General features: G+C 61.3%; 1 protein-coding gene across 2 annotated transcripts in view; it reads right to left on the bottom strand.

Moving 5' to 3' along the window:
* Positions 1 to 26525, bottom strand: part of PLXND1 (plexin D1) — a 41107-nt gene continuing 14582 nt past the window's right edge. The window contains exons 3-36 of one of the 2 annotated variants that reach the window (XM_079122522.1): positions 24714 to 24845; positions 24444 to 24544; positions 24230 to 24359; positions 22706 to 22883; positions 22436 to 22544; positions 22067 to 22169; positions 18345 to 18449; positions 16151 to 16240; positions 15911 to 16004; positions 14834 to 14988; positions 13934 to 14085; positions 13260 to 13359; positions 12992 to 13131; positions 11904 to 12071; positions 11733 to 11823; positions 11295 to 11558; positions 11060 to 11209; positions 10288 to 10402; positions 9296 to 9403; positions 9090 to 9202; positions 7955 to 8059; positions 7706 to 7836; positions 7436 to 7634; positions 6072 to 6218; positions 5605 to 5761; positions 4708 to 4811; positions 4571 to 4634; positions 4162 to 4196; positions 3854 to 3958; positions 3325 to 3488; positions 2240 to 2387; positions 1226 to 1366; positions 891 to 965; positions 1 to 452 (exon numbers count right to left, since the gene is read on the bottom strand). In XM_079122522.1, the coding sequence (XP_078978648.1) occupies positions 336 to 452; positions 891 to 965; positions 1226 to 1366; positions 2240 to 2387; positions 3325 to 3488; positions 3854 to 3958; positions 4162 to 4196; positions 4571 to 4634; positions 4708 to 4811; positions 5605 to 5761; positions 6072 to 6218; positions 7436 to 7634; positions 7706 to 7836; positions 7955 to 8059; positions 9090 to 9202; positions 9296 to 9403; positions 10288 to 10402; positions 11060 to 11209; positions 11295 to 11558; positions 11733 to 11823; positions 11904 to 12071; positions 12992 to 13131; positions 13260 to 13359; positions 13934 to 14085; positions 14834 to 14988; positions 15911 to 16004; positions 16151 to 16240; positions 18345 to 18449; positions 22067 to 22169; positions 22436 to 22544; positions 22706 to 22883; positions 24230 to 24359; positions 24444 to 24544; positions 24714 to 24845 (4290 nt within the window). In that variant the 3' untranslated portion in view covers positions 1 to 335. The remainder of the gene's footprint in view (positions 453 to 890; positions 966 to 1225; positions 1367 to 2239; positions 2388 to 3324; positions 3489 to 3853; positions 3959 to 4161; positions 4197 to 4570; positions 4635 to 4707; positions 4812 to 5604; positions 5762 to 6071; positions 6219 to 7435; positions 7635 to 7705; positions 7837 to 7954; positions 8060 to 9089; positions 9203 to 9295; positions 9404 to 10287; positions 10403 to 11059; positions 11210 to 11294; positions 11559 to 11732; positions 11824 to 11903; positions 12072 to 12991; positions 13132 to 13259; positions 13360 to 13933; positions 14086 to 14833; positions 14989 to 15910; positions 16005 to 16150; positions 16241 to 18344; positions 18450 to 22066; positions 22170 to 22435; positions 22545 to 22705; positions 22884 to 24229; positions 24360 to 24443; positions 24545 to 24713; positions 24846 to 26525) is intronic. The other variant, XM_079122523.1, reaches the window with a different exon arrangement.

Here is a 26525-nt window from a genome sequence, read left to right as displayed (position 1 = left end):
CGCCCCCCTCGCCAGTGTGGATGAGGTAGTGTTTTGGGGGGGCTGCATTCTCTTCTCCCCGGACAGGGGCTGGGCTGTCTCAGCAGCTGGCCGGTGCAGGGCAGGACGCTGTGCTGGGTGGACGGGGACGGAGGTGGCTGCCGCAGTCAAGGGTCCCCATCCGAGTCAGTTGGAGGGGACACGGAGATGTCCGAGGGGCTCCACGGCCGGCCCTCGTTCTCCCTCCCACCCCTGAGTCTTCTCTGCTTCTCAGTCTTCAAGCCTGATTCAGAGGCACAGAGGGCGGGGGACACGCAATCGAGGCCCGGGTGGGTGCGGGCTCCTCCGCAGCCGCCTCAGGCCTCGCTGTAGCACTCGTAGATATTGTTCTCCATCAGGGCCACCACCTGCTGGAACTTGTGCTGCAGCTGCGTCCTCCGGGCCGTGGGGTTGGCCTCCAGGGCGGTCATGATCTGTGCAGGAGGCAGCGGGGCTCAGCTGGGTGGCATAGCTCAGGGGTCCCCGCCTTAGATCTGGGAGAGAACACACTCCCTGTCCACGCACTAAGAGACCCACCCTAGCCCAGTGCGGTGGGGCCCGCCTGTCATCCCCGCAGCTCCGGAGGTTGAGGCAGGAGGATCGCAAGTTGGAGGCCAGCCTCAGCAACTTAGCAAGGCCCTAAGCAACTGGGGGAGACCCTGTCTCTAAACAAAATATAGGCCTGAGGATGTGGCTCAGTGGTTAAGCACCCTGGGATCAGCCCTGGGTACCAAAAAAAGGAGACCCACCCTAAAGTGCAGAGTCCCCGGATGTGAGTGCTAAGGTGCGTTCTCCTGAGTCTTGCTGTAGGCAGAGCTGGCCAGAGTAGGCTACCTGGGCAGGTACGGGCCGGGGCGGAGGGGGAGACTCACCTGGGGCCGATACCGCTTGGCATATTTATAGATCTCTGCCATGGCCACGTTGGTATTGAACTCATTCTGGTATTTCTGCCGGAGGGGGAGAAGAGGGAGGTGGACACAGAGCTTCCTACCCCATCTTCCCAGAGCCTCGTGGGGACAGTAAACAGGCCCTCCAGCCCCTCGGAGGACCCAGAATGCCCCTCTCCTCTCCATTCTGGAAAATATTCTGCAGCCCCATCGCTGGGACTCTTGTGCTGAGGAATGGGAGACGAGAAAGGGAAACCCAGGTGGCCCCTGAGCTGCCCCAAGTGCCCTGCGAGCCCCAGGCCCCGCCTGCGCCTGCGCACCCGCGACTCCTCCGCCAGGTGCGCGTTCATCTCCTGCTCGCTGAGCGGCGTCATGTCCTGGATCTGCTTGTAGTAGCGCTGCACGATTTTCCGGTACTCGGGGATCTCCTTGGCGTACAGGAGCTTGTTGGTTGGCGAATCCTGGGCAGAGGGGACATCTCAGCGAGTGGCAGACGGCGAGTCGGGCCTTTTTCTAACCAGCCCCGGTCCCGATTGCCCCATAAGTGGCCTTACGGGGCCCTGGAGGACCCAGGAGTCTTGATTGGCACTGAATGTCCCTATGGCGCTGGCTCTGGACCAGGGGCGCCTTGGACCTGAAGCCCCTGCCCTGCTCTCTGGGGGGCTGTCGGGATGACGCCCGGCAGGGGTCCTGCTTTAGAGGGAGAAGCAGCGGCTGCCTGCCCGCTCCGGGCCCTCGTCAGTTCTGCTGACGTCCCTGTTAGGTCCTGGGGCTGGTTCTGGAAGTCTGATTGTTGGCTCGGGGGACTCTTTCCCACTACGTGCTTCCAACACCCCAAAGCAAGCAAGCGAGCTCAGCCCGCCCCCGGCTCTTTGTCACGCGCATCCTGCCTCCCGAGGAGCGCAGACTTGCTAAGGGATGTCATTTTTCTCCCTCATTTTCTGTCTCAAACGCGTGGGCGACATGCAGGGCCATGCACCCAGCTGGCGCCATCCTGCGTGTCAGGTCTAACCTGGCCACGTCGTGGACGCTCACGGCCCATTGCCTGCATGCTGTCCCTCCGCCTGGAAGGCCACCCTCTCAAGCCAGCGGGATCCTCTCCCCTCAGGCAGGTGCCTGGTGGCCCCGGGGCGTGCACCGGCTGGCTTCTGTCCCTCGCCCCATTATTGCAATGGCTCTTGCTGGCCACGCCGGGCACACGGGGCACAGGCACGCTTGGTCTAGAGCGCCCGTTTCTGGGCGTCTGTCCCTCTCGGAATGACTCCACTCCTCCTCCGTCCTCCGGACCTGGAGGTCCGCCTTCCAGAACGATCTCGCCGAGGGCCCGTCCCCACCTTGCCCAGCTGCAGGTCCGAGATGGAGCAGGCGTCGATGAAGGCCTGCGCGATGACCGAGAGGCAGGCGTCGATGTGGTCGGTCTTCTCGATGTCGAAGACGAACTGGGGGTTCTTCAGGATGTTCACCCAGAACCGGAGCGGGAGGCTGTGGCCGGCGGGCAGAGACGGGCGTGAGCCCCGGGAGGACGGGGCGGGGGCGTGGAAGGGCGGCCCCAGTGGATGGGGCTGGCTGTGCCCCTCCAGAGTCGCAGGATGTCACCTTTGGGGACTGAGGCTTGGGTCTCCCTGGCCGGCTGGAGCAGGGCAGGGCCTGGCTGGCCCACCCCCTGCAGTGCCGCCCTCCCGCTGCGGCCCCAGGCCAGCTCCTGCTTTTCATTAGAAGCCCCCTCCCCCGCCCTCTCCCCCTCCCCCGCCCAGCCAGGCTCCTCCCCCGCCTGGCCGGAAGTCCAGACCAGCGGAGGGAGGGTGGAGCCTGGTCCTGGAAGGCCAGAGAGAGTTGGTGACACTGTCCAACCCCAACCCAGAGCCACCCCGTGATCCAGCAGCCTGGGGCATATGGATCCTCAGAGTTCTGAGAAACTTCTGGAACTGCTCAAGAATTCTGTGTCATTAGCATTTTTCTGAGGATTTCAAGAAATTGTTGGTGGGTGGGGGGAAGCTCCAGCCTCAACGCAGGGCTATGGGAATCGGAACACGCAGGGCTGAGCCTGGTTCTGCCGGCCCCAGGGCTGTATGATTATGGGCAGGGAGCCTCTGGGAGCCTCAGTGTCCTCATCTGTAAAATGAACTTGACATTGTTCTCTAACTTAGATGGAGAGGGGGTGGTGACGCTTCCCTGGGAGCCCTTCTGGTGAATTCTTACAACTAAGGTGGGTTACTATTGTTGCCCTGGTTTTACGGCTGGCAAAATTGGAGCACAGAGAGGTTAAGTCACTCACCCACAATCACACAGCTCAAAAATGGCACAGTAGGCATTGCAACCAGGCAGGTGGCATCAGAGGCCAGGCTCTGAAACCCAGAGCCCCAGCCCTGCCCCAGTGACACAATGAAGTCTACCCCACCCTCGCCTGCCTGCATGCTACCTGTTGGTCTTCCAAATGTGCAGGGTGTCCGGGTCGGAGATTCCCCTCTTCTCAGCCTGTTCCTCCAGGAAGTCGAAGAAATACTTGACGGCCAGTGGGGGCTTGTCTTCCCGGATGCTGAGAATGGCCTTGAACAGATCATCCAGAAACTTCTGCAGCGTGCCCTGTAGGGAAGCGGGGTGGACGCAGTCAGCCAAGGCCCCTTCCAGCACCCGGGGCCACCGGGGGAGGGGGGCATTTGGGCTGGTGGACAGGGGAAGTCAAGTGACCTCAGTCTGGTCGTGTCTGGCTGTTTTCTCGTCTGGGAAATGGGTGAGTGAAACCCACCGCCAGGGTGTTGAGGGGACCCATCGGGATCCTGGGGCGCAGGGCTGGGAACTGGAGGGGCTGCAATTTGCCAACCTTGGCCCTGTGGCCTTAGGGACATCAATGACCTGTCTGCTGCCCCTGCCCAGGGAAACAGAAGCACGCACCACAGGGAGGGGACACTGTCCCCACCTCAAGGGGGGTAGACCGAGGCTGGGCCCACCTTGGTGGACAGCAGGCGGGTCAGGTAGATCTCGGGGAGCACCTTCTTCCGGTGGCTCTGCCGGTGGGACTTCTTGGGTTCCGCCAGCTCATCGGTGGGCAGCACCTGGGAGGGGGTCGGTGTTAGCACGGGGGCCCTGGTCTGCCCTTCTGCCCGCGGGACTGATCTCCACTGGTCCCCAGCCGTCCCCACTCCCTCGGCCCGGCCTTTCCCAGGGCCAGGGAGCCGTTTCCCAGAGGCCCAGGGCGGCCCAAGCCAAGGCCCCACCCAGCCAGGGCAGGCTCCCCGGGTCCGGGCCGGGTACTCACCAAGTGGAAATACTTCTCTGTGTCCAAGTCTTTCACTGAAAGAGGAAAAACACACTCGCTAAATAAACAAGCGGGCAGAGAAAGACATGCAGTCCCAGAGATGGAGAAACACTCGAAGGAGCCCAGATTCCCAGAACTGGCAGCCGGGCAGCAAGGCCTGGGCCGTCCTGAGGGTGCAGAGAGGGGCTGGTGGCATGGACACAGCCCCAAGCCCAGACAGGCCTGGCAGCTGCCCAGGCCACAGCCCGCACTCCCGGGGCCGCCTCCAGCCGCCCGCAGGCAATCAGCCCGACCAGGCCCAGCCACAGGCCCTGTCCCAGGAGCAGTGGGTCAGGGCGCCTGGCCCTGCCCTGTCCTGCCCTCTCGGAGCCTCCGTCCCCCTCCCCCATGCCGTGTCCACCAGCGCTACCTCGGCCCAGGGTGTTGTCCTTCTTGTCCGTGAGGCTCATGGCCAGGGAGGCCCCCTCAGGGATCTGTGGGAGGGGAGAGGCCCAAGTCAGAAGTCGGAAGCCCAGGGCGGGGGGCAGGGGTGGGGCCGGGCCGCACCTTGTAGTGGGCCAGGGTGTTGAGCTTCTTCCGGCCGTCTTCCACCACCGAGGTGTCGTCCAGGTCCCGCAGGATGTAGCTCTGGGTGCTGGAGGCAAACCATTCTGGGGGCAGAGGGGGAATCATCAGGGTCAAGGCCGGGAAGCAGGACCAAGAGGCGGGCGGCGGCCGGGGCCACACAAGAAGAGGCCTCTCTCTCTTGCTGTGCAACCCGAGCCAAGCCAGGTCCCTCTCTGGGCCTCTTTCCTCATCTGAAAAATGGGAGTGGGGGGGAGAGAAAGCTGGAGGAAGGGGCGTCATGGTATAGAACCAAGGTGCCAGGGCAGCTGTCACCGGGCAGAAGCTCAGGAGGGGTCCTCCCTCCCCACGGTCACTCATGTTACAACTGCAGATGAAAGAAGGTATCAGGTGGAAGAGGCCACACGCCTTCTATGGCTCCCACGCTTCAGGGCGTAGGTCTCAAGTGATTAAGCACCTATTCAGCCTCCTGCTGGGCCACCTGGAGTTCCCTGCACCTGCGCATTCACGGTAACAACCCAGAGTTCAGGACTGGGCACCGCCTAGGTGATCAGGAAGGCCCTGTCCTTTTAGAAACCTCACTTGTGTGGCAGAACTCAGACTCCTATGCATCCTTCAAAACCCGCTCCGATGTTCCCTTCTCTGGGGAAGCTCTTCCTAAAGCCTTGTTGCTGTTGTCTAAAGCTTGCTCACACTGCAGGACCTGTGTCCCACCCAGCAGGAGCTGCTTGCCGGTGGAGACCGTGTCTGACCATCTCCAGTGCGGTCAGGGCCACCACTCATGCACATAGGCTAATTTGAAAGGGACTGTTTCGGCCAAGTCTAAAGCCCCCAGCCACAGGGGCCCCTGTGTCCACCAGTCCCCCTGCTCCTGCCCACCCAGGTCCACATCCTCTGCCCGCGGCCACTGTGAATAGGGCACATTCTTGCAGAAAGCTTCCAGGATCTTCTCCTTCACTTGCGTCAGCGTGTCAGTGTCCATGGCTCGCACGCTCAGCGAGTCCATGCCGCAGCCCTGGAAGGACACGTTCAGGTTCTGCGCGAGAGAAGGGCAAAGGGAGAGGTCAATGGGTCATCACTCTTGGTACACAGGACCCCAAGGCATGAAAGGGTCTGTCCTGGGAGGCTGCAAGGGCTAGGTCAAGATTGGACGCCAAAAATAAATAAAATTTTATAAAGTAAAGAGTGGAGGCCTGGACTATCAAACCCAGAACTTAGCAGGCCCTGCCCACAAGACCCTGCCCTGCAGCCTTCCCTGCCGGGCCCCGCCTACAGCAGGCCCTGCACCACGTGGTCCCTCCCCACCCACCCCTTGGCCACGCCCCGGCCACGCCCACCAGGCTCACCCGGGGCTTGGCCTCGATATTCTCCCGCAGCAGCCACTCCTCGTTGAGCGTGTAGCGGGCCTTGCCGGTGATGGCATCGATGGAGCCCTTGTTGATCTGCTGCTTGATGGCGCACAGCAGCAGGAAGAACGGCTCCCCGACGGTCTCCTGCGTGGGCACGGGGCTGTCAGGGGTCAAGGCCCAGCCTGTCCTCCATATTCCAGCCTCTGCATTTTGGCCTTGCCCCTGTCCCACCTGGGGGCCCACTTCTCCCGACACCCCCTCTGGGATCGTAGTGCCAAGGCTGGCGCTCTGCAGGCGTCTCGATGGCCTGTGAGCGCTTGATTATGGCTGCGTGCCTGGCAGGGACCCGCAAGCCCCTCACAGGGCAAAGGACATGAGTGAGGCTCAGAGAGCACACGCCATCTGCCTGGCGTGGCCCAGCTGGGATGCGGCCAAGTTGAATTGGAGACCTGAATCCACTGACCCCTAAGCCTGTGACTGACCCTACCTACCAAGCCTGAACCTCCTAGGGTACAGCGAGGTGGAACCAGAACCGATGAGACCGAAAATAGCCCCCATCGCAGCTTGAAGCCTGTGGTGTGGCCAGCCCGCCTCCCGCTGACCCCCTGTTTATGGCATGCACCAAGCCAAAAAGGGACTCTCGGCCACCCACAGATTCCAGCTGATTTCCCAGCCACCCAGCTGTTCCATTTATGGTGGCTGTTGAAGTAAAAACGGTTAAGTATATTTGAAAAAAAAAAAAATTAAGTACATAATGGTATTAAGCCGATTTGGCAATGATTTGAAGGCAGCGAGCCAGCCCTTAGTCCTGAGCCAAATCTCCAGGTCCAGGGGTGGGAGCCACTGATGCCCCATTTTCTAGAGGCGGGAAGGGGCTCAGACAGAGGGACAGGCCTGACTGGAGGCCATATAAAGTGGCCAGGAGAGCTGGGTCCAGAGCCCACTGCAGCCCTAGAGTCCAGGTCTCTCCCATTCCACACTTCCTGCTTCTCCTGGGAGGATGCACAGGACTCTTGAGGCCTGGAACAGAGGCCCTGCTTAACTGAAAAAAACCAAGGCCCAGAGAGGGCACTGATTTACCCAGGGTCACACAGCTGAGTTGTGCCAAACACTAGACGCAGACCCAACACAACTAAGGGCCTGGTTCTGGTCCAGGTCTTTGCCTGAATCCCTGCTGACTCTGTGGCCTCTGCCCCTGTAAGGGCAGCTGGATGGCAAGACAGGACCTCATTTTCCCATCTGCATCCTGGGTCCCGTGGGCTGGCCCGTGCCCGCCTCTGAGTGCCCCTCTCCAGGTCTGCAGGAGGCGCGGCCCAGGGCCACGACTTCGGGTGCGCGCTGCGCAGGCGCCGCGGCCTCACCCGCAGGCAGCTGTACATGCAGATGGACATCCAGTTGGTGAGCATCTTCTCCACCACCGACTCGGTGCGCCGCAGCATGAGCTTGGGGTTCTTGGCGGCCGAGGCGTCGATGAGGTCCACCAGCAGCTCCTTCATGATGCTGGTGTAGTACTCGAGCTTGCCGTGCAGCGCGATGGTCAGCAGCGAGGCCAGGCTGCACCTGCGGGCCGCGGGGCGTCAGCCGGGGCTCAGCCCGGGCTCCCTCCCGGCCCAGCCCCGGGGCGGCCTCACCTGTCCCGCACTGCGAAGTCCTTCTGCTGCTCCAGCGCGTGCACGAAGACGATGAGGAAGTGCTTGTTGTTGAGCAGAGAGGAGAACAGGCCGATGCCCTCCTCCATGTGCGGCCGGCAGTGCTCGGGGATCTGCGGAGGCAGCGCGTGGGGAGGCTCAGGAGGCCCGGAGAGGAGGCTCGCGTGCCTCCCGAGTGCAGATGACTGGGGCCCTGGGGACAAGCGGCCGGGCGGGGCGCGGGGCACTCACGTTCCACTCTCCCAGCAGCGGGTGCGTCTCCTGCGCCGGGGAGCTGCCCTGGGAGCTGAGGGTCTGGGAGGGCAACACATAGCGCTCTTCGTAAAGGGAGGAACACTGCGGAGGCAGATCCCGGCATCCTCAGCGGCTGACGCCCGACGGCCACGCCAGGCTCGCTCAGCAGCAAGGGGCGCCGGCCTGGGCCTCTGCCGGGGGACACCGACGGGGACATCACAGCACACAAAGGAACAAGAGGCACGGGCGCTGGGGGCTCCAGAGGGAGGGGGAAGGGTGTCCCCGAGGACGTCCTGGAGGGAGCCGGCCTGAGCCAAAGTGTAGCGATGCAAGAGGAAGCGGAAGCTTCTCCGTGTGCAAGGGGAAAGGAGGCGGAGGCTGGGACTAGCAGCTGGAGGCTTCTGCAGCCAGTGGTCAGACTTGGGCTACTTTTGGATACCACATGGGGAACAGAGAGGACAGGGAAGAGGAAAGGCACTAGGTGCCATCACAAATGTCCAGAGAGGCCCAGGAAGTGGGGCCAGGCAGTGGCCCCTGCAATGTCAAGAGGTATGGGAGTCAAGGGACAGTGGGTGCCTGTTTTGAGACCTGGGATTGAACCCAGGGACGCTTAACCACAGAGCCACACCCCTAGCCCTGCTTTGTATTTTATTTAGAGACAGGGTCTCACTGAGTTGCTTAGGGCCTTGCTCAATTGCAGAGGCTGGCCTCCAACTTGCAATTCTCCTGCCTCAGCCTCCTGAGTCACTGGAATGACCACGCCCAGTGAGGTACAGGATAGTTAAGCAGAATCCAGTGGACGGGAGGAGACAACAGGGAGACACAGGGAATCCTGGGAGTCCCAGTCACCTGCTTAACTGTCTCAGAGAGAGGAGGCAGGCCCAGCATGCCAGAGGAGATGGGGGGCTGGCAGCCGGTTCCTGTGTGGCCAGTTAAACATCAAGAGAGCAGAGAATGAAAGTGGGGGGAGAAACTAGAGCTTCTCCCATGGTGATTCAGGGCAGCTGGCAGAACTGTCAAGGACAGGAGTACAGGTTTCACACTGCTCAAGAGGTCCCGTACTGCACGCATGTGCCCTGGGTCAAGTTGCCCACGGTGGCCCGTGCAGGTTCAAGGGAGGGCTCAGACTGACCTTGGGGAAGAAGGTGCGGGTCACAAAGTGCTTATATTCCAGGAAGGGAATGCCCTGGCTGCGGTTCAGCTCCTTGGTCAGATCCGTCATGTCCGTCTGCAGCTCAGCAAAGCCTGGCAGATGAGTAGGCAGCTGTCAGCGGATTGTGCACCTGGCCCCGGAAGGGAAAGCCAAGACCCAGCCCTTGCCCGGCGCCACCTGCTTACCTTTGCGGATTTCCTCACGGATCTGAGATTCCATCTCCTCCATCTGCAGCAGCGTCTTTTGCCAGTAGCGCTCCGCCCGGCGACTCTTGGTGCAAAAGACAAACAGGGCTGCGGGCAGCGGAGAAGCGGGTCAGGCCTCCAAAGCCTGTTGCAAAGCATTTATTGGCACCTGCTGTATGCAGATCCCAGGCCTGGAGGGAGAGGTTCTCTCCAAGCTCCTCAGGGGACAGGGCTTGGAAAAAGAAACGTGTGTGTATAAAATCGGAGTTCACGGTAGCTTTCTCTGGGTGATAAAAGGATGTATAATTTCTGTTTTCTGTTTGGATTTTAGTATTTTCCATTCCTTGTTCAATGACCAAGAATTACTGCTGAATTAAGAAAACTTAAAAAAAAATTTTTTTTAGGTACTGGGGATTGAACTCAGAGCTGCTCTACCCCAGACCTTTTATATTTTATTTTAAGGCAGGGTTTTGCTAAGTTGCTGAGGCTGGCCTCCAACTGGTGATCCTCCTGCCTCAGCCTCCCACGTTGCTGGGATTATAGGTGTGCACCATGGTACCTGGTGATAACTGAACATTTTGAAGATCTACTGCAGTATTTTTCCAAAGCAGTTGTACCACCTTATAGTCCCAGCAGTATACGAGGGCTCCAATTCCTAGACTACATAATTTTACTTTTATAATCATTATTTTCACATGGAGAGATATCTCCTCGGAACAGCTCTCTAGTACCTTCAGTAGCTCCCTACTGACAGGAGCATGAGGTTCTGGATTTCTCTGCCTGGCATTCAGGGCCACAGGCCTGGGCCCACCTTTGTGCTGTAACTGGGCACACCTCTCCCCCACCTCTGGGTGTCTAACTCTTTCCCACACCTTTGTCAATCAACTTGGGCCCCCAGCCCATGATGCCTTTCCTGTATGTCAATCTCTGGACAGGCTGGGGCCTGGTGGGTAGTTCCACCCTCCCTGTGCCCCAAGCCTGGGACTCCTTACCAACCACAGAGAGCAAGAGCAGGACACTGCAGATGACAATGGACACAATGATGGCCGTCTCACTGCCCCCCAGCTGCAACGTGGCGATGGTCTGGTTGAAGTTGCCTACTTGGATCTGCACAGATGTAGGCAGAGGGGATTATAGTTTTCCTGGAATTATGTCTTGTCTTTTCTCATTTGCTGTGTGGTCTTGGGCAGGTGACCTAACCTCTCTGAGCCTCAGTGAGAATACAAAGATAACCACCTCTACCTTCTGGGGAGACTGACAGCTAATTGGGATGATGCTTGTCCATACAGGAGGCTGTGATCATTATTACAGCCTGGGAGGAGCAGGGGAGGAGCCAGTCCCCAGACCAGGGCAACATGTGACAAAATTGGGACTGGGGTGGAGAAGAGGAATCTATCCAGCTGACCCATCCTGGGGTGGCACATGCTGAGTAGTCAGCTCCCCGTCCTGGGAAGCATGCGAGCAGCTACCATCCAGAATAGCTCCCACTTTCTGGGCTTTCTCTCTGCTCCTCCTCCACGACTCTACATGGTGACCAGGCAGGACACCAAGGTTCTGGAAATCCAGCCACCTCTGGGCCAAGATGGAGCTCATTACTGACACCGGGCAAGTCACTAAGTTCCTGGGCTCCCACACCCTCATTTGTCACACAAGGATCTACAGCTTTCTTGGCTTTGCTGGCCTCAGCTATTGAGCATGAAAATTGGCAGAAGCTCAGCAAATGGTTGGGGCGGGGCTGGGGTTAGCCCCGCCTCTGCCACTCACCGTGATGGGCAGCTGCCCTTCAGCGGTGCCCAGGGACTCATTGACCGAGCAGTGGATGACTCTCTCCGAAATGATCTGGATGTCGCAGGCCACTTGGCCTATCTTGACCCGGTACTCGTGGCTCTCTAGGCCCAGGCTATCCTGCTCCTTCTGCGGGTACAGGAGGGACACTCGCCCAGGCCCACGGCTGAGGCCGGCCAGCCGCTCCCGCGCCCGCCGGGCCCCCGGCGCTCACGTGGATGACGAGGGTGAGCGGCTCCCCGGGGTGGTGCTTGATCCACTTCTCCCTCTTGGCGGTGGAGAACTGCGGGTTGGGCAGGTAGTCCAGGCGGAACCTGCTGCCCCGCGGCACCTCCTCGGGCTCCAGCAGCTCCTCGGCCACCGCCATCTCGTCCGCGTACGCCCGCCCGTTGATGAAGAAGTCCACTGGCGCCGAGGCGTTGCTCAGGGCCCCCGGGGACGGGCAGGTGATGAGGGTGGCGTTGAGGACCTTGCAGAGCTGGCCAGGAGCCAAGGTCGGGGACACAGGATGGACAGATGGACGTGGAACAACAGGGGTGGGGTTGAAGGGGACAGAAAGAGAGACAGGGACACCGCAGGAAGCGGCCTGGTCAGCCGCGGCCACCAGGCGTACCCAGTCCATCCCCGGGCCGGCCCCCGAGGGTCCCCTCACCGTGGGCTCCCGGCCTATGTGGTGCACCGCCATGGACACGTTCTGTACCATGTGGAAACGCTCGCCAGCCACCGTGATGGTCCTGCCGCCACTGTGAGGGACAGCAAGACCCCCTCAGCACACCCTCCGAGAGCGAGGCCTGGTCAGGGGCACGCGCGGGGCTGGGCTCACCTGACGGGGCTGCGGCGGGGGCTGATGGCCGTGATGATGGGGTTCGGCATGTACCTGAAGGTGAGGTTGCCGCGCACGCAGCCCCGGCGCTCCAAGCGCACGCACACCGGCACCTGGGCTGCCTGGACGCCCCCGGGCACCGTGCAGGTGATGCTGAGCTCCGTGCGCCTGCGGGCCACAGCGCGCATCAGCAGGGGCCCTGCTTCCCGCTGCCCAGGTCCCGCCCCGAGCGCTCGGCCTGGGCCCGCCTTGTCCCCGCTGAGCCCCCATTCTCTGACACACCTGCTCAGACAATCCTTGCTGCTCTGAACGCCTCTTCTCTTTCCTGACTGTGCCCAGACTTCCCGGTGTTGCCCACCCCACCTCCTCCGGGAAGCCTCCCCAGATCTCCGTTCCAACCCTCCGCCCCTCAGAACCCCAAAGGTTCTGACTTTTATCTGCATCCTGCCTCCACCAGAGGGTCCTAGTTTCTGTGGCTGTACCTGCCTTTTCCCTGAGGCCTGTGCCTGGCTTATCTTGGTAGCCCCAGAAATGACTATCGATGAGGTATGGTACACAGTAAGTGCATAATACAGAGGTTTCCCCCACACACCACACCCCCTACCACTGGTCACACTCCCTGGCCAGCAGGAGGATCTGAGCGTGGAGAATCACCATTTTCACTGTGGCTGCCATTTATGGAGCACCTACTGTATACTGGGTACAGTGCCCTCCCTGAACTTAAATATCCTTCTTAGCCTGGTATGGTGGCCCACGCCTGGAATCCCACAGGCTGGGGAGGCTGAGGCAGGAGGATCGCAAGTTCAAAGCCAGTCTCAGCAACTTAGCGAGGCCCTAAGCAACTCAGCCAGACTCTGTCTCAAAATAAGACATAAAAAAGGCCGGGGATGTGGCTCAGGGGTTATGCACTCCCTGCTCTTACAAGATGAGGAGACTGAAGGTCACAGAAGTGGAGGAGCTTCCCTAAGAGGACATGGCTAACAAAGAATCAGCTAATGTCTGGGGCAATGACGTGGCCCCACCCACCCGTCCCCCAACCCCATGGGCTTCTCTGGGCCGGGAGGGACAAGGCTGCCTCTCGGGCTTACACGAGCTCCGTGCAGGGGTCTGTGTCGTTCACCAGGACCTGTAGCTCGGAGCCCACGTGGAGGTCACTCCCATGGATGGTGATCCTGGTGCCCCCTGCCTTGGGGCCCATAGCAGGCTCCAGGAAGTGGACCAGTGGCAGCTGCGGGGACGAGGGCAGGGGTCAGGCTGTGCGCCAGCCCCCGGGGCGGAGCATGCTGGAAGGGGCGGAGCATGCTGGAAGGGGTGGAGCATACTGGAGGGGGCGGCCGGTGGGCGTGGCCTCCTTACCACGTAGGAGAAACGCTCCCGTGACTTGCCCTCCTTGGAAGCATTCACGGTCACCACGTCTGAGAAGGCCCCTGGGGCTGGCCCCGTGGCGCACACGACCCTGGGGGGAGACAGCCATGCTCAGGGGATGTGACGGTGTCCCACACGTGGCCACCGGCTTCCCACTCCCAGCTGGAGCGAGCCTTCAGCACTACCCACATCAGAATGACGGGCAATCCTCGTAGCCTCTCGAGGGCCACCCTGGGAGTGACCCCTGTCAGGGGATCACCCCACCCCAGGCACTTCCCACAATTCTGCGCCTCTGAGACGAGGAGGTGGGGCCAGGTGGGCTGTGATCACGAGACCTCCTGGTCGCCTGATGGACTTATCTGCAAGGCCTCCCCAAGGGGAAGTCCAGTCATCCCTGGGCTCGGGAACATTCTCTAGGGGCAGATCTTATGCCCCATTAGGAGCACCCACAATTTAACTACAGATCAATCATTCTCAACAGAGCAAGGCAGAGGGCCTGGGCGGGCTGGGAGGCTTCCTGGAGGAGGCGGTGCAGAGCTGGAACTGGAAGGATAGCGAGTGTCCCCAGCGGAAACAGGCAGGATGCACAGGGGGACCAGCTGGAGGCAGGGTACAAGGGCCTTGGCCTGCTGGGAGGGTGGGCTGGGGCACCGCCTGCCACTCACTCCTCTGACACCGTGTATCTGTCCGCCAGCGGCTCACAGGCCACGCTGCCGATCCGCACACCGTGAGCCACATCACTGAGCCGCCGTCCCAGGTTTTTGCCACGGATGGTCAGCAGGGTCCCGCCAGCCAAGGGGCCACTCAGAGGCTCAATCTGCCAAGAGACCAGAGAGAGGGGTGAGTGGGGCTTTGAGGCTGGGACACTGACAAACAGCCCCTCCCACTGTCACATACAGCCACAGGGTGGTAGGGTCACCCAGACCCATTGCTTAGAGGAGGACGAGGTGGTTCAGAGAGGGCTGGGGCTGCCAGTCACCTGGCAGGTCACTGAGCCGGCCTGAGGATGGATGTGTGTGTTACTGAGCCCACTCAGGTCAGGGATGTCACTTAGGGGAGCCTCCTGGTGGGACACTGAGGTCAGTTCCCAGAGACCCTGTCTGAGCACGTGATCCCACATCCCAGCCAGAAGCTGATTGGGCCAGGGGCGGGAACCTGGCCCAGGCTAAGCCAATCAGAATCCTTCCCTGAATTTTTTTTTTCCTTAATTAAAACAGAGGCACAGAAGTTATCAGAGGCCTTGATCATCATCAGATGGGCAAGGTTTTCCAGGCCTTGCTATAAAAATGAGTGACAGGTAGCCCCCCCGTGTCCCCTCCACTCCCCATTTGCTTTTCCCTGCCGTTTTCCTCCATAATCATTATCCCCTTTCATGTCTAATTATTTCCTTAGTCATCAATCTTCTGTCACTTAACCGCAGCTGTGAGGCGGGGACTTTGGCTCACAGGTAAGTTGCATGCACATGCCTAGGTGTGTGCTGCCGCCCGCCAACCTGGGGGGATGTGCCACCCAAGCGGGGCACAGGCGCGGCACGTGGGTGCATGTGCCCCCTGGGGTGTGCTTACCGCGCGGATCTCGGGGGCAGGGCAGGAGCCAGGCTGAGGTTGCAGGGGTCCGCGCAGGCGGCAGCCGTCGCTCCACACGCATAGGTGACCCAGGTCCTCCCGGCCCAGGCACTGGGAACAGTCAGGGCTGCCCATGGCACAGTTATAGACCACAACTGGGGGAGACGGGTAGAATGGGTCACCCAGAGGCGGGTGCTGCTTCGGAGAGCTGAACCCTGGGAGGTTCTTGGCACCCCTGAGCCTGGCTGAACTCATTAATATCACTGCTCCTTAGTGTCATCCTATCCGGTAGAGCCACTGGTTAACCCCATTTAGAAATAAAAGCTCAGAGAGGGGGAATCACTTCCCCAAGCTCACACAGCCTGGCTGTGATGGAGCTGGGATTCACACCCAGGGCCACTGGTGGGGCTCCAGGATGGGAGGGAAGGGCTGAGTCCCATGGGCTCTGACGCTCGGAGAAGCCCAAGGAAGAGGAAGGAAAGGGTCTTGGAGCCTCCCATGTGCAAGGCAGTTCTGGGGTCTCTGTGGCCTTCACTGTCACTAGGAATGTCTAACAGTCCCCAGAGCCTTGAAGAGTGCATTTGATACATGTAAGACATAGTACTGGTGCTGGGCGTGGTGGCACATCCCGTAATCCCATTGGCTCAGGAGGCTGAGGCAGGAGGATCGCAAGTTGGAGGCCAGCCTCAGCAACTTAGTGAGGTCCTAAGCAACTCAGCGAGACCCTGTCTCTAAATGGGGATGTGGCTCAGGGGTTAAGCACCTCTGGGTTCGATTCCTGGTACCCCCCCCAAAAAAACACCATAAAAGAACTGGCACCATCACCATTGGGGTGGGGTGGGGGGCACCAGCCTCACCCTACAAACTCTTCTCCCTGCTTCGCATCAGCTCATCAAATCCTCACTCAGCCTCTGTGGAGGGACTGTGCTCCCCTTTAACATGCGACCGCGAGGCTCAGGAAGGGGAAGCCATGGGTATCGGGGCGCACAGGGTGGGACAGCTGCGAGTGTGTGGTGAGTGCGGAGAGGCTCCCCAGGCTGAGCCCCGCCGTGGCCGCGCGTCCCCGTGGGAGCCCACCTGTTATGGGGTCGGGGCTGTCCAGGAACTGCGCACGCCGCCCCTTTAGTCGGAGGCTGAGGGGGAACCCCTGGGTCTTCTGGGTCGTGTGCAGCTGCGGAAGGAAGGGGTCTGGGTCTTTTCTGGGGAAGGGGGTCTCAGGGAGGCAGGTGGCCCAAAACCTAGAAGAGGGGACGGTGGCACGAAGGCCGCAGCTCCCCGCTCACAGGGTCCCCGGCCCCTGAGGGGCCACCCACTCACCACCACTTGGTTGCAGCGCACCAGCGACCCGTTCAGCCACGCGGCCTCGACGCTCTCCTCCGGCCCGAAGCTGCACTCCAGGGCTGCCCCCTGCGGGAGACGCGGCGGGGCTGAGGGGAGCCCGCGCGGCCCTTCTCCCCTCGCGACAGCCCAGACTGGGCCCTGAACGCTGGGCTTGGGCCTCTCTCAGGTCCTGGCGAGGGCTGCCCACTCTCCCAGAATCCCCCTTCACGTCGGGTGTTGGGGGAGGCAAGGAGTCCCCAGACCCAGGGTTCTGGCCCCTGCCCTCTGGGTCACCATCCCCAGTGACCCGAGCCTGGAACTTTCTCTTAGCTTCGTAAGCTTCCAGCACCCAGGGAGACTCCACCTGGGCTTTGTTCTTTTTATTTTTTTGGTCCCAGGGACAGAACCCCAGGGCACTTAACCCCGGAGCCATACCCCAGCCCCTTTTATATTTTATTTAGAGACAGGGTCTCGCTAAGTTGCTCAGGGCCTAAGTTGCTGAGGCTGACCTTGAACTCAAGATCCTCCTGCCTCAGCCTCCAGAGCTGCTGGGATTAAAGCATAAGCCACCAGGCCTGGTGTACCAGGTCTTTGGACTCCACATCCCCACCTCTGCCCTATAAGGCCAAGCCCCAGACACCCCTCGACACTCCTCCACGTGGCTCCTCTCTGACCTAGGCCTCCGTTCTTTGACTTGGACAGCCTGTCTCCCTTCGGGCCACCAAGCAAGCCTTCAAATTCCACCTCTGCTCTTTCCTGAGCTGTGTGATCTCATACAAGTCGTTCTACCTCTCTGAGCCTATTTATTCCTAATGTACTGGGGAATATGACTGGTGGGGGAACTGGAGATGGTACATCTTAGCGGGTGGCAGGCTCTAGGTGCCTAATAAGTGCTTGCTACGATGGGTATGCAGGAAGCGCTCAATCAGCAGGGCCCAATTCCCCTGTCTCCTCCTGCTGCCTCGGGAGCAGCATGGATAAAGAGCCACCGAGTGGACAGCCTGGGGTTCTGTGTGCGTTGGCCAAGCCCCAGGCCAGCCTCATGGCAGGCCTTCCTGTTTATGTCCCTGTCGCTGGCAGACAGGACACCCCGCAGAGAAAGAAGGTCACTATCTCCCTTTCTGGGGTCACAGCCCGGAAGCAAACACAGGAAAGTGGCTGCTGACAGGCCAAATGCCCACTGTGTCCACGGCCACGACGGACCCATCCTCCGAGCCCACAGCGGCCTGGGGACAGCAGAGCCAGCGTCCCCCAGGGCTCTCCGGGGCATGGGCCCCTCCCTGGCGTTACAGAAGCAGGCCTGGGGTGGGAGGGACAGCGGACAGTGTCCACGTGGACAGCGACCACAGCCCAGTGGGACACACCATGCAGGATTCCAGGGTGACCTGGGGACGCAGACGCCAGCGCCCGCTGTGTCCCCGGCCCCCAGCCTGGCTAGGTGGAGTGGCCAGGCCTGGGGCAGCTCCAGCCCCGGCCACCAGGCCTCCTGACGCGGCCAGATGCCCGGCACGTGGCTCCCACGTGTGACAGCCGCCACGGGCCTCTGCGCCTCCGTGGAAGAGACAGATGGCGAGTCCCGGGAGCCGGGAGGGGGAGGCTGGCGCCACTCCAGAGCCTGTCGACGTCCCACCCCGGACGCGCCTCCAGGGGGCCCAGGGGGCTGCTCCCCGCCCCTCCCCCAGCCCGACGTTGGGGGGCTGGTCACAGTGGGGAGCACTGGGGGCGGAGTCCAGGGCGAGCAGGGGCCGTGTGACTCTGTCCTCTGCCTCACGTCCCCTTCCGGAGCACGGGGCAGGGTGGCAAAGGCTCCGCGTGGCCGCCAACTGGGCAAGGGGGTGCACTCGGGGATGGGCGTGCCCAGGGTCACAGTTCAGCCTGGGGACAGGCGGGGGGCACACATGGACCACATCTACCCGCAGGCTGCAGCGCCAGCGGCCGGGCTGGGTTCCCGCTCTGCCAGGGGAGCTTCGGGGGGCGGGAGCAGCTTGGGGGCCTGGCCAGAGTGTCCTGCCGCAGCGGCTGGCCGCCTGCTGTCCCCTTCAGCCTGGGCCTCGCTGCCGCTTCCTGTCCCCTCAAGTCCTGTGCAATTGGGGTGGGACTTTCCCAAGTGGAACCCAGGGAGTCGCAGCGAATGAAGACCCCCGTGGGTGCCAGGGCCCCCGGCCTCGGCCCTGTCCCGGCCTCTACTTACGTGGAAGAAGGCTGCGTTGGCCAGGGGCACCAGGATGTCCTGAGAGCCCCCGGTGGGCACAGGTGCCAGGGAGAAGGGCAGGATCTGGGGGCAGTCCTGAGGGTTCTGTAGACGAAGCACAGGGAGGGGGTGACACAGGGACGTTTTGGAAAAGAGGTACTTCCCTGCCCCTGGGCCTTCCTGGAGGACTGGGCCGGCGGGGTGTGCCCGGAGAAAAATCCCTCATCGTGAAACTGAGCAGCCATCCCTTGCATCCTGAGTCGCCCCCGAGGCGGGTTCCCTTGGTCCCTCTTTCCAGATGAGGAAACCAAGGCAGAGAGAGACGAAATAACCTGGCTGGAGGTGGAGCCAGCCTCTTCCGTGATGTTCCTTGGCCTGAGAGGAAGAGGCTGGAAGGCTGAGTTTGAAGCCCAGCCATCCTCCCTGCTCCTGGGCCTCTCCTTTCCTAAGGGCTTCCACAGGTGGCTTGGGGACAGCCAGCTCCCACAGTGGGGTAGGCCATGCAGAAGGAATGGAGGCCTGGGATTTGGGCAGAGACCAGGGACAGCATGGTGCCTGCGGATTGCCGGTTGGCCTCTCTATGCTGGAAGTCTGGGGTCCCATCTGTCCTGGGTCCTGGGGAGCCACGTGCAGCTTCCTCCTACTCCAGGAGTGTGACAGCTGGGACCAGCAGCAACATGGCCAGGCCCTGGGAGGGAGGCCTCCTGAGCCGGCCCCGGGCAGAGGGGGGTGCCAAGTGTGCTGTGTGAGCACACACAGGCTGCTGTCCCTCTCTGGGCCTCATTGTTTTTATCCACATTTATCTGCATCATGGGGCTTTTTGAGGCAAAACCACCGGACAGCCCAGCCCCGGGGGAATAGTGGACCCCGGCTGCTGCCCTGCGCCGACTCGTGTGCAAACCCCATGGAATTTTGGAGAATGGAAGCCACATGTTTTCAATCAGGTCTCAGCTGCTGCCAGGTCTGCTTTGCAGCTGGCTGGGGGCCCGGCCTCTCTGTCCCCCAGCTCCACCCAACTGGTGGCGAGGTGGCCGGCAGCGGGGGCTGGGCAGGAGACCTCCTGAGGGCCCCCAGAGCGATGGTAGGGGCCACCCCGGGGCCCCCACCCCCTTGACTGCGTGTGACCTGCAGGCACGTGGCCGCTGTATGCACCCGCCAGAGTGAGACCCAGGCCGGGTCCCGACACAGCCTCGCGTTCTTCTGATGCTTCCCGCAGGGCGTGCTGCCACCACCAGCCCCCCTCTGCACCCCAAGCCTGGCCTGGCCTTTGGGGAACATCCCCCTCTCCCCAGCCTGACCCCACTCCTCCACCTCAGGGACAGCAAATGGCTCAGACAGAGACTCCATGCTGGACCTTCTGCAGAATCCATGAGAAAGAGGATCTTCTAGTTTCCTGGGCTAGGCAGGAGCAGGGATAAGGATACTGATGGGCCACCAAGAAGGAAGAGCCTGCCTGAGCAGGGTGGCCCACCCCAGTGAGCTATCGAGGCCCCGATGCCACCAGTGGAGCTCCTGGATCCAGCTGTGCCTGAAGGCGATGCCCTCCCCCAGAGAGTTCACTTACACCAGCCAATTAATTCTATGGGCCTGAAGCCAGCCGGGTACAACCCGGAGATCCGGGCCTCCCTCTCCTGTCCCTGCACAAGTCATCCGGTTCCCTTTTGCTACAGTGTGAGACAGGCCCAGGCCTTAGGAAGCCAGGGCTGACTCCACTCAGGGGCAGGGCCGAGAAGGCCAGAGGAAAGGGGACAGGAGCCAGATGTGGGCCCAGATGTGGGCCCAGCATGCACCATTTCACTCGGGCCTCACCTGCCCCCTGGCCAACGAGCTGGGGGTGGCCACAGACCCCGCACAGGCCAGCTGAGCAGTGGGGCTGAAGTCTCTCCTGAGCTCAAGGGACCTGGTGTCCCCATCCAGCCGAGTGCTGATGGACCCAGTGACCAGAATCGAGCTGCCCCAGTGGCTCCTGACCTTCCTGCGCCCATATTCCCACCCGATGTCTCCCCCCGGCTCCTGATGACAGCCGACCCCGGGGCCAGGCCCACCTGCTTCTGAGGTTTAATGTCACACTGGCTTGGGAGAGTCACCTTGGAGAGGCCCCAGCGTCCCTGAGAACGAAGGTCCTGCCCACCTTCCGTACTGAGCTTCCCTGGAGGGTCTTCCCAGCCTCTGCCCCTCCCGTGGGCTGTGCCCCACCTCCTCCCCGTGGGGACCCTGCGGGGTGTAGAGGAGGCTCGGCTCCAAGGCCTCCTCTTTCCTGGAGGTGCCTCCCCTCCCGGCTCCCGGGGGCCCAGGTGGGGTGCAGACCCCCTGCCTCCCGTCTGCCAGAGGAGCCTGGCACTTAATTAAATGCCAAATTAAGCCTCCGTTCAGGGCCTCACGCAGGCCTGGGGTGGAGGCTGCCCGGTCTCCTGCCGATGACAGTAATCCTGTGAGGCAGCCCTGCTGCCACCCCACCTCCCGCCACCCCACCTCCCGCCTGAAGAGCTGCAGACCTGGGGACAGCGCCTGCGGGGTCGCTGCCTCGGACACACCGCCCCACTGGCGAGCTCCTATGTATCTGTCAAAACCTGACACAAAAGGCCCCTCTCAGGAGAAGTCTCCCCGATCCCAGCCAGGCAGAGTGACCATCAAGCCCCCAAGGAACACAGCCACCTTTTAGTGAGCACCTACAATGTGCCATATACGGACAAGGTGTTCACTCCAGGACTCTGTCCCAGCCATCTGCCCAGCTGGGGATCACCATCCCAGCCAAAGCCCTGAGAATCCCGTCTGACCCTCCCTGTGCGAGGCCCAGCTGGCCTTCCAGACTTTGGGCACAGACAAGAAGCCACCTGGCAAGGGAAACTAACCAGAGGCAAAGCAGGTGGATTTCCACTTTTAATCTTTCCCCCTGCCTCCTCCGCCCCGCCCTGTTGAACTGATTCAGTCCAGCCCTGCTGCAGAGCCCAGGAGGCCGGAAGCAGACTGAGGGGACCCTGGCAAATTGATACCCACAAGGGGTTCCTGAGGCCGGACCACCTCCCCAGCCAGTCACTGGGTCCCCACTGCCCACAGGGAAACTGAGGCAGGGCCTTCCTACCCAGTTCTGGATTTTTGGAAGGCTGGCTGGGTGGTGTCCCACCTCAGGGACAAAATATCTTCAACTGCTAGGCCAGCTAAAAATTCAGAAGATTCAAATGGACAGCTGCCCAGGACTGGGACATGGGCAGAAATGGGCATTCAAACTGCAGGTGGGAGGACCAAGGGGCTCAGGCTTCCCAGAGGGCCGTGGGACTAACGGTGTAAAAGTATGGCCACTCTTTCACACATCGTCTCTAGGAGCCGGGCACGGTGGCGCACGCCTGTATCCCAGCAACTCGGGAGGCTGAGGAAGGAGAATCGCAAGGTCAAGGCCAGCCTCAGCCACTTAGCAAGACCCTGTCTCAAAATGAAAAATAAAAAGGGCTGGGGATGTGGCCCAGGGGTTAAGCAGCCCTGCGTTCAAAGATGTGCACCATTCCTGGTCATAATCAAGAGCAAAAAAGAAACAGGAAGCAATGGGTATGTCCAGCAATAGGGGATTGGTTAAATATGCTGTGATGAGCCCCCTAGAGCTGTTAAATCAGGGAAAAGAATATAAATGATATAAAGATGTGGAAATGCTTTCATCATAGTAAGTCTTTTTTTAAAAAAGGGTAATGAAACAGTGGGGACCAAGGGCATCCCCAGGCCTGGCTTACCGTGGGGTTGGGCGAGGCCTCGCAGCGAGACTGGTTGGAGACACAGGTGTGCTGCTGGGTGCACCAGAAACAGGGCCACTGTGCCGACAGGCAGCGGGTGCAGCTGCAAGACAAGGGGACCCCTCGGACTCGTGGCTCCCGCCCCCTTATTCTGGTCTCCAACCAGGAATTGGACCCGGAAAGCCCATCCCAGCACAGGGAAAGGATTTTGTCAACCTCGGGGGTGTCCCGGAGGGACAGGATATTGTGCCAGGTTGGGACCCCCACCACCAGAGGCACGCGGGGAGAAACTGGCAGGTGGGCCTGGGTCTGGCCAGGGAAGCACCACAGGGGACCCAGAGGGGACCCCGAGGGGAGCCCGGCACTCACGCGGCCTGGGGGTACACCTGCGCGATGCGGCTGCAGTCGTAGATGGTGAAATTGGCCGAGACGATGTCCCGCCCGTTGACCCGCACGGCCATCGCGACGGTCACGTGGTCTGGAGGGAGCAGGGGAGCCAGGGGCAGGACATGGGGGAGGGGATCTCCGCCCCCCCAGAGGCTGTGATTTCAGGGTCCCTGCCACCCCTGGCCTGAGATCCGGCCGTTCTGCTCCCCCCAGACGGCCATCCGCGCATCCCCCTCCTGTGTCCACACTTACCCTGGTGGGGAGGGAAGGGTGGGAACCGGTCCCTGGGCAAGAGGTTGCAGTAGGCGATCTGGTGACCGTAGGCGGGGCCGGGAACCCGGGCCACCGTGCGGATGTCATTTCCATAGTCACAGGCCATCTCCATGCCACTGAGGCTGGGCAGGCTGCCTGAGATCTGCAGGATCATGCCCTGGGGGCAAGGGGCCCTCAGTCTGTGGGGGAGCCTGGGCTGCTCCCCTTACAGCCCTGCTCCCACCCAAGGGCCGAGCATCGAGCCTGCATCCGGTCCTGCCCGAGTGAAGGAAGGGACAGAGGCATCTCCTGGAGGGAACCCCCATCAGAGGGGTGCACGCTGCACGGGACCCCCTGGGCCAGCTTCCCCATCGGAAGCACAGCAGTCAGGAAGGCCGGGACCTCCCAGCCCTTAACGCTCTCCCAAAGCCTCAGGTCTCATTCCTACCCCAGGGCCTTTGCCTGACAGTTCCCTGTGCCACGACCGCTCATCCCCAGACATGCTCCTTGGCTCACCTCCATTATTTTCCAAGTCACTTTTACCTGGTCTAAAATGTCAATTCTCTCTTTTCCGTTTTTTTTTTTTTTTTTTTTTTATAGTATTCAACACCAGGTGGCTATTTGATCTTGCTTATCCTCTCTGCCCCAAGAGCATGCTAGCTTCTCTGGGGCCAGGAGTTGGTCCTGTTCAGTGTCATGTCTCCCCAGCCCAGAATTGGTGCTCAATAATACATGAATGAATGAATGGATAGACCTACACCCCAAATGTGTGGGAGGATAAAACAGGGAAGGAGTCTCATGGGCAATAAGCAGGAGGGGCAAAGGAGCCCCAAATGCTGAGCAGCTCCAGGCTGGGCCATGGGAATCTCCTGTCGTCCCAGCAGCCTGGGAGGCTGAGACAGGAGGATCGCAAGTTGGAGGCCAGCCTCAGCCAATTAGGGAGGCCCTAAAGCAACTCGGTGAGACCCTGTCTCAAAATTTAAAAAAGAAAAAATGAAAAGGGCTGGGGATGTGGCTCTGGGGTTAAGCACCCCTGGTACCAAAAAAAAAAAAAAAAAAAAAAAAAAAATCCCCATCACATCCAGGATGATAGACCTGGACCCCCAACCTCGGAGAGGTCACTGAGAAGGGGCTGGGCAGGAGCCTGAGCTGCCGTCCCTTGCCAGGGCTGGAACACCGGCCCCATGACTGCCTGCTACAGTGTCCGCGGCCATGCTTCACCTTTGCCTATCTCTGGAGACAAGAAATGATCAGTCTGGCTGGTGGTGACCTGGCACAGGAAAAGGAAGGCAGGTGGGGCTCCCCCTCTGGTCCTCCTACCGCTCCAGACCCCGCCCCTTTCCTTTAAGCCCCGCCCCTTTCCTTTAAGCTCCGCCCCTTGCACTCCGTGACCCCGAGCAAGTCCTTTCACCTCTCCAGGCACTAGGTGCCGGGGAAGCCAGGTGACTGTCACTCTTGGTTATTTGCCCCCCGGACCCCGGGGTCCCTGGGCCGGGGTCGCCGGCTCTCGGGCGCGCGGCTCACCGGGTACTCCTGGCGCACGTCGATCTCCGCGGGCAGGACGGTCATGGCCGGGCAGCGCCCGGGGCCCTCGCTGGCACTGGTCCAGAAGTGCGGCTGGCTGGCATTGGTGCAGTCCTGCTGCAGGGTGCACCTGGGGTGGCGCCGCAGGGTCAGGTCCCCGGCCCGTCCGCGCCCTCGCTGCCGCCCACCCGGCCCTGCGCCCCCCGCGGCTCACCGCGTCTCCAGCGCGCACCATCCGCAGTAGGCGTCGGCCGCGCCCACGCAGGCCCCGCAGCTGGAGTGCATCTCGCACGCCGCCACCTTGACTCGGGCCATCTGCGGGCAGAGGCCAGGCCCGGCTGAGGGAGGCTGGAAGCGGGGCCCGGGGAGGCCAGGTCGCCCCGCAGGGGTGAGGTCCCTGCGCAGCTCTGGGGCCCATCGGGAGGAGCAGCCCGCGCCCCCTGGCCGGGCAGCAAGTCAGCTCAGCTCGTCAGGTGGGACTTACCTGGTGGGACGTCATCAGGTACAGGTAACCGGGGTCAGCTGGGTCAAACTGCATGACCGGGTGCACGGGCTCCCCGTACGCCACGGTCACCACCCGCCTGCTCACCACCTGCATGCTCTCGTTCAGGTTGACCTGCGGGGAAGGGGCGCCAGCCGGGCGTCAGCAGGGGACCCTGGGCCCAGCACCCACTCCTGCCTCCGGTCACCGCCACCCCCACCAGGAGCTCCCGCCCTGCTCTTCCTCCTCCTCCAACACGCCTGCCTCTGTGAATACAGACCAGCGGTATGGTTTCCAGAACATTCTCTGGGGGGCTGTTTGGCATCACGGCCTAGAATAAGGGCTTGGGTTTGAATTCTGGTTTTGAAAAGTACAAATGTCCAAGCTGAACCCGCAGCTTCTCATGGAGGTGGGGGGCCGACAAGACCCAAGGAGGGGCAAGACCCAGGCTCCTGGGGCCTAGAAGCTTCTCTCTGCCGTCTCCTGAGGGCTGGCCTCCTCAGAGCCCCATCAAATGCTGTCCTTTCTCACCTGGCCCCACGTGTTCCCAGCATCCAGGCCCAGAGCTGTGTAATCTCAAAGTGAGGCCAAGGGGTCGCAGGGTGTGTAAGAATTAAACCCCACGAGGACCACGACGAGCTCTTCCAGGCACCAGGTAGACAGCAGGCGCCTAATAACCTCAGCCTCCTGAGCCATGGACCTCAGTCCTGAAGGGTCCAGCTCATTTGTCAATCAACACAGAGGGAGACCAAGGCTCCCAGAGGGGGAAGCAACTGTCCCCAGGTCACACAGCTGGGGTGGCAGAGCCAGGATCCAATCCAAGTGTATCTGATCCCCAAACTCGAGCCCCAGCAGCCATGAACTGAGGACCCTCAAAGGGGATGCCAAGGTCGGAGAGGATGCACCCCAAGCCCCCCATCTCTGATGTCCCCGGCTGCTGCTGCAGGCCCCGGGCCAGGCCTGCAGAGGCTCTGACCCCACCCCCAGCAGGCCTGAGGTGCCAGCCCAGGCCGCAAAGGGGAACCAGAGAATCAGATCTGCCTCAGTCAGGCCAGGGCGTGGCACATCCGGCCGAGCAGCTGGCTTTCCCGATGAGGGGGACTGAGGGGACGGCCCACCACGTCCGTCCCATCCAGGGAAACCAGATGCCAAGCTGGTGGGTCCCAGCTCCGAGACCTCAGGGCCAGAAGCTGAGGCATTGTTAACTCCTCAGACCACTCACCATGGGGTGGGCGAGGAGTCAGGAAGGAGAGCCCTTAACTGCCAGGCTGTGTGGCCTTACCCAGGGGACCCCACGACAGCGGCCAGCCCTTCACAGACGGGGAAACCGAGGCCCAGAGAGAGAATGTGCACTGCCCACGATCGAATGGCCAGCAAACGGCAGCGCCCGGGGGCTTGATGCCCAAGCCCTGGAGATCCAGCTAAGAGCGAGCCCTCACTGAGCCCTGATTCCATCCCCCGTACACTGGGCCACTTATTGTCAAGAATCACAGTGTGGAAATCAGACTTGAAGGATGCTTTGTAGGGGGACGGCTGTAGCTCAGTGACAGAGCCCTTGCCTAGCATGTGGAGACCTAGGTTTCGGCCCCGGCATGGCAAAAGAAAAAAAAAAAGAACTAAAAATATTCTTTGTAGTCAGCCGTGGTGGCACCTGCCTGTCATTCCAGTAGCTGGGGAGGCTGAGGCAGGAGGATCGCAAGGTGGAGGCCAGCCTCAGCAACTTAGTGAGGTTCTGTCTCAAAATAAAAAGTAAAAAGAGCTGAGGACGTGGCTCAGTGGGTAAGCACCCTGGGTTCCATCCCCAGGACCCCCCAA

Source organism: Sciurus vulgaris (genome assembly GCF_902686455.1).
Source record: "Sciurus vulgaris genome assembly, chromosome: 19".
NCBI lineage: Eukaryota > Metazoa > Chordata > Mammalia > Rodentia > Sciuridae > Sciurus > Sciurus vulgaris.
This window is presented reverse-complemented; position numbering and strand designations above follow the sequence as displayed.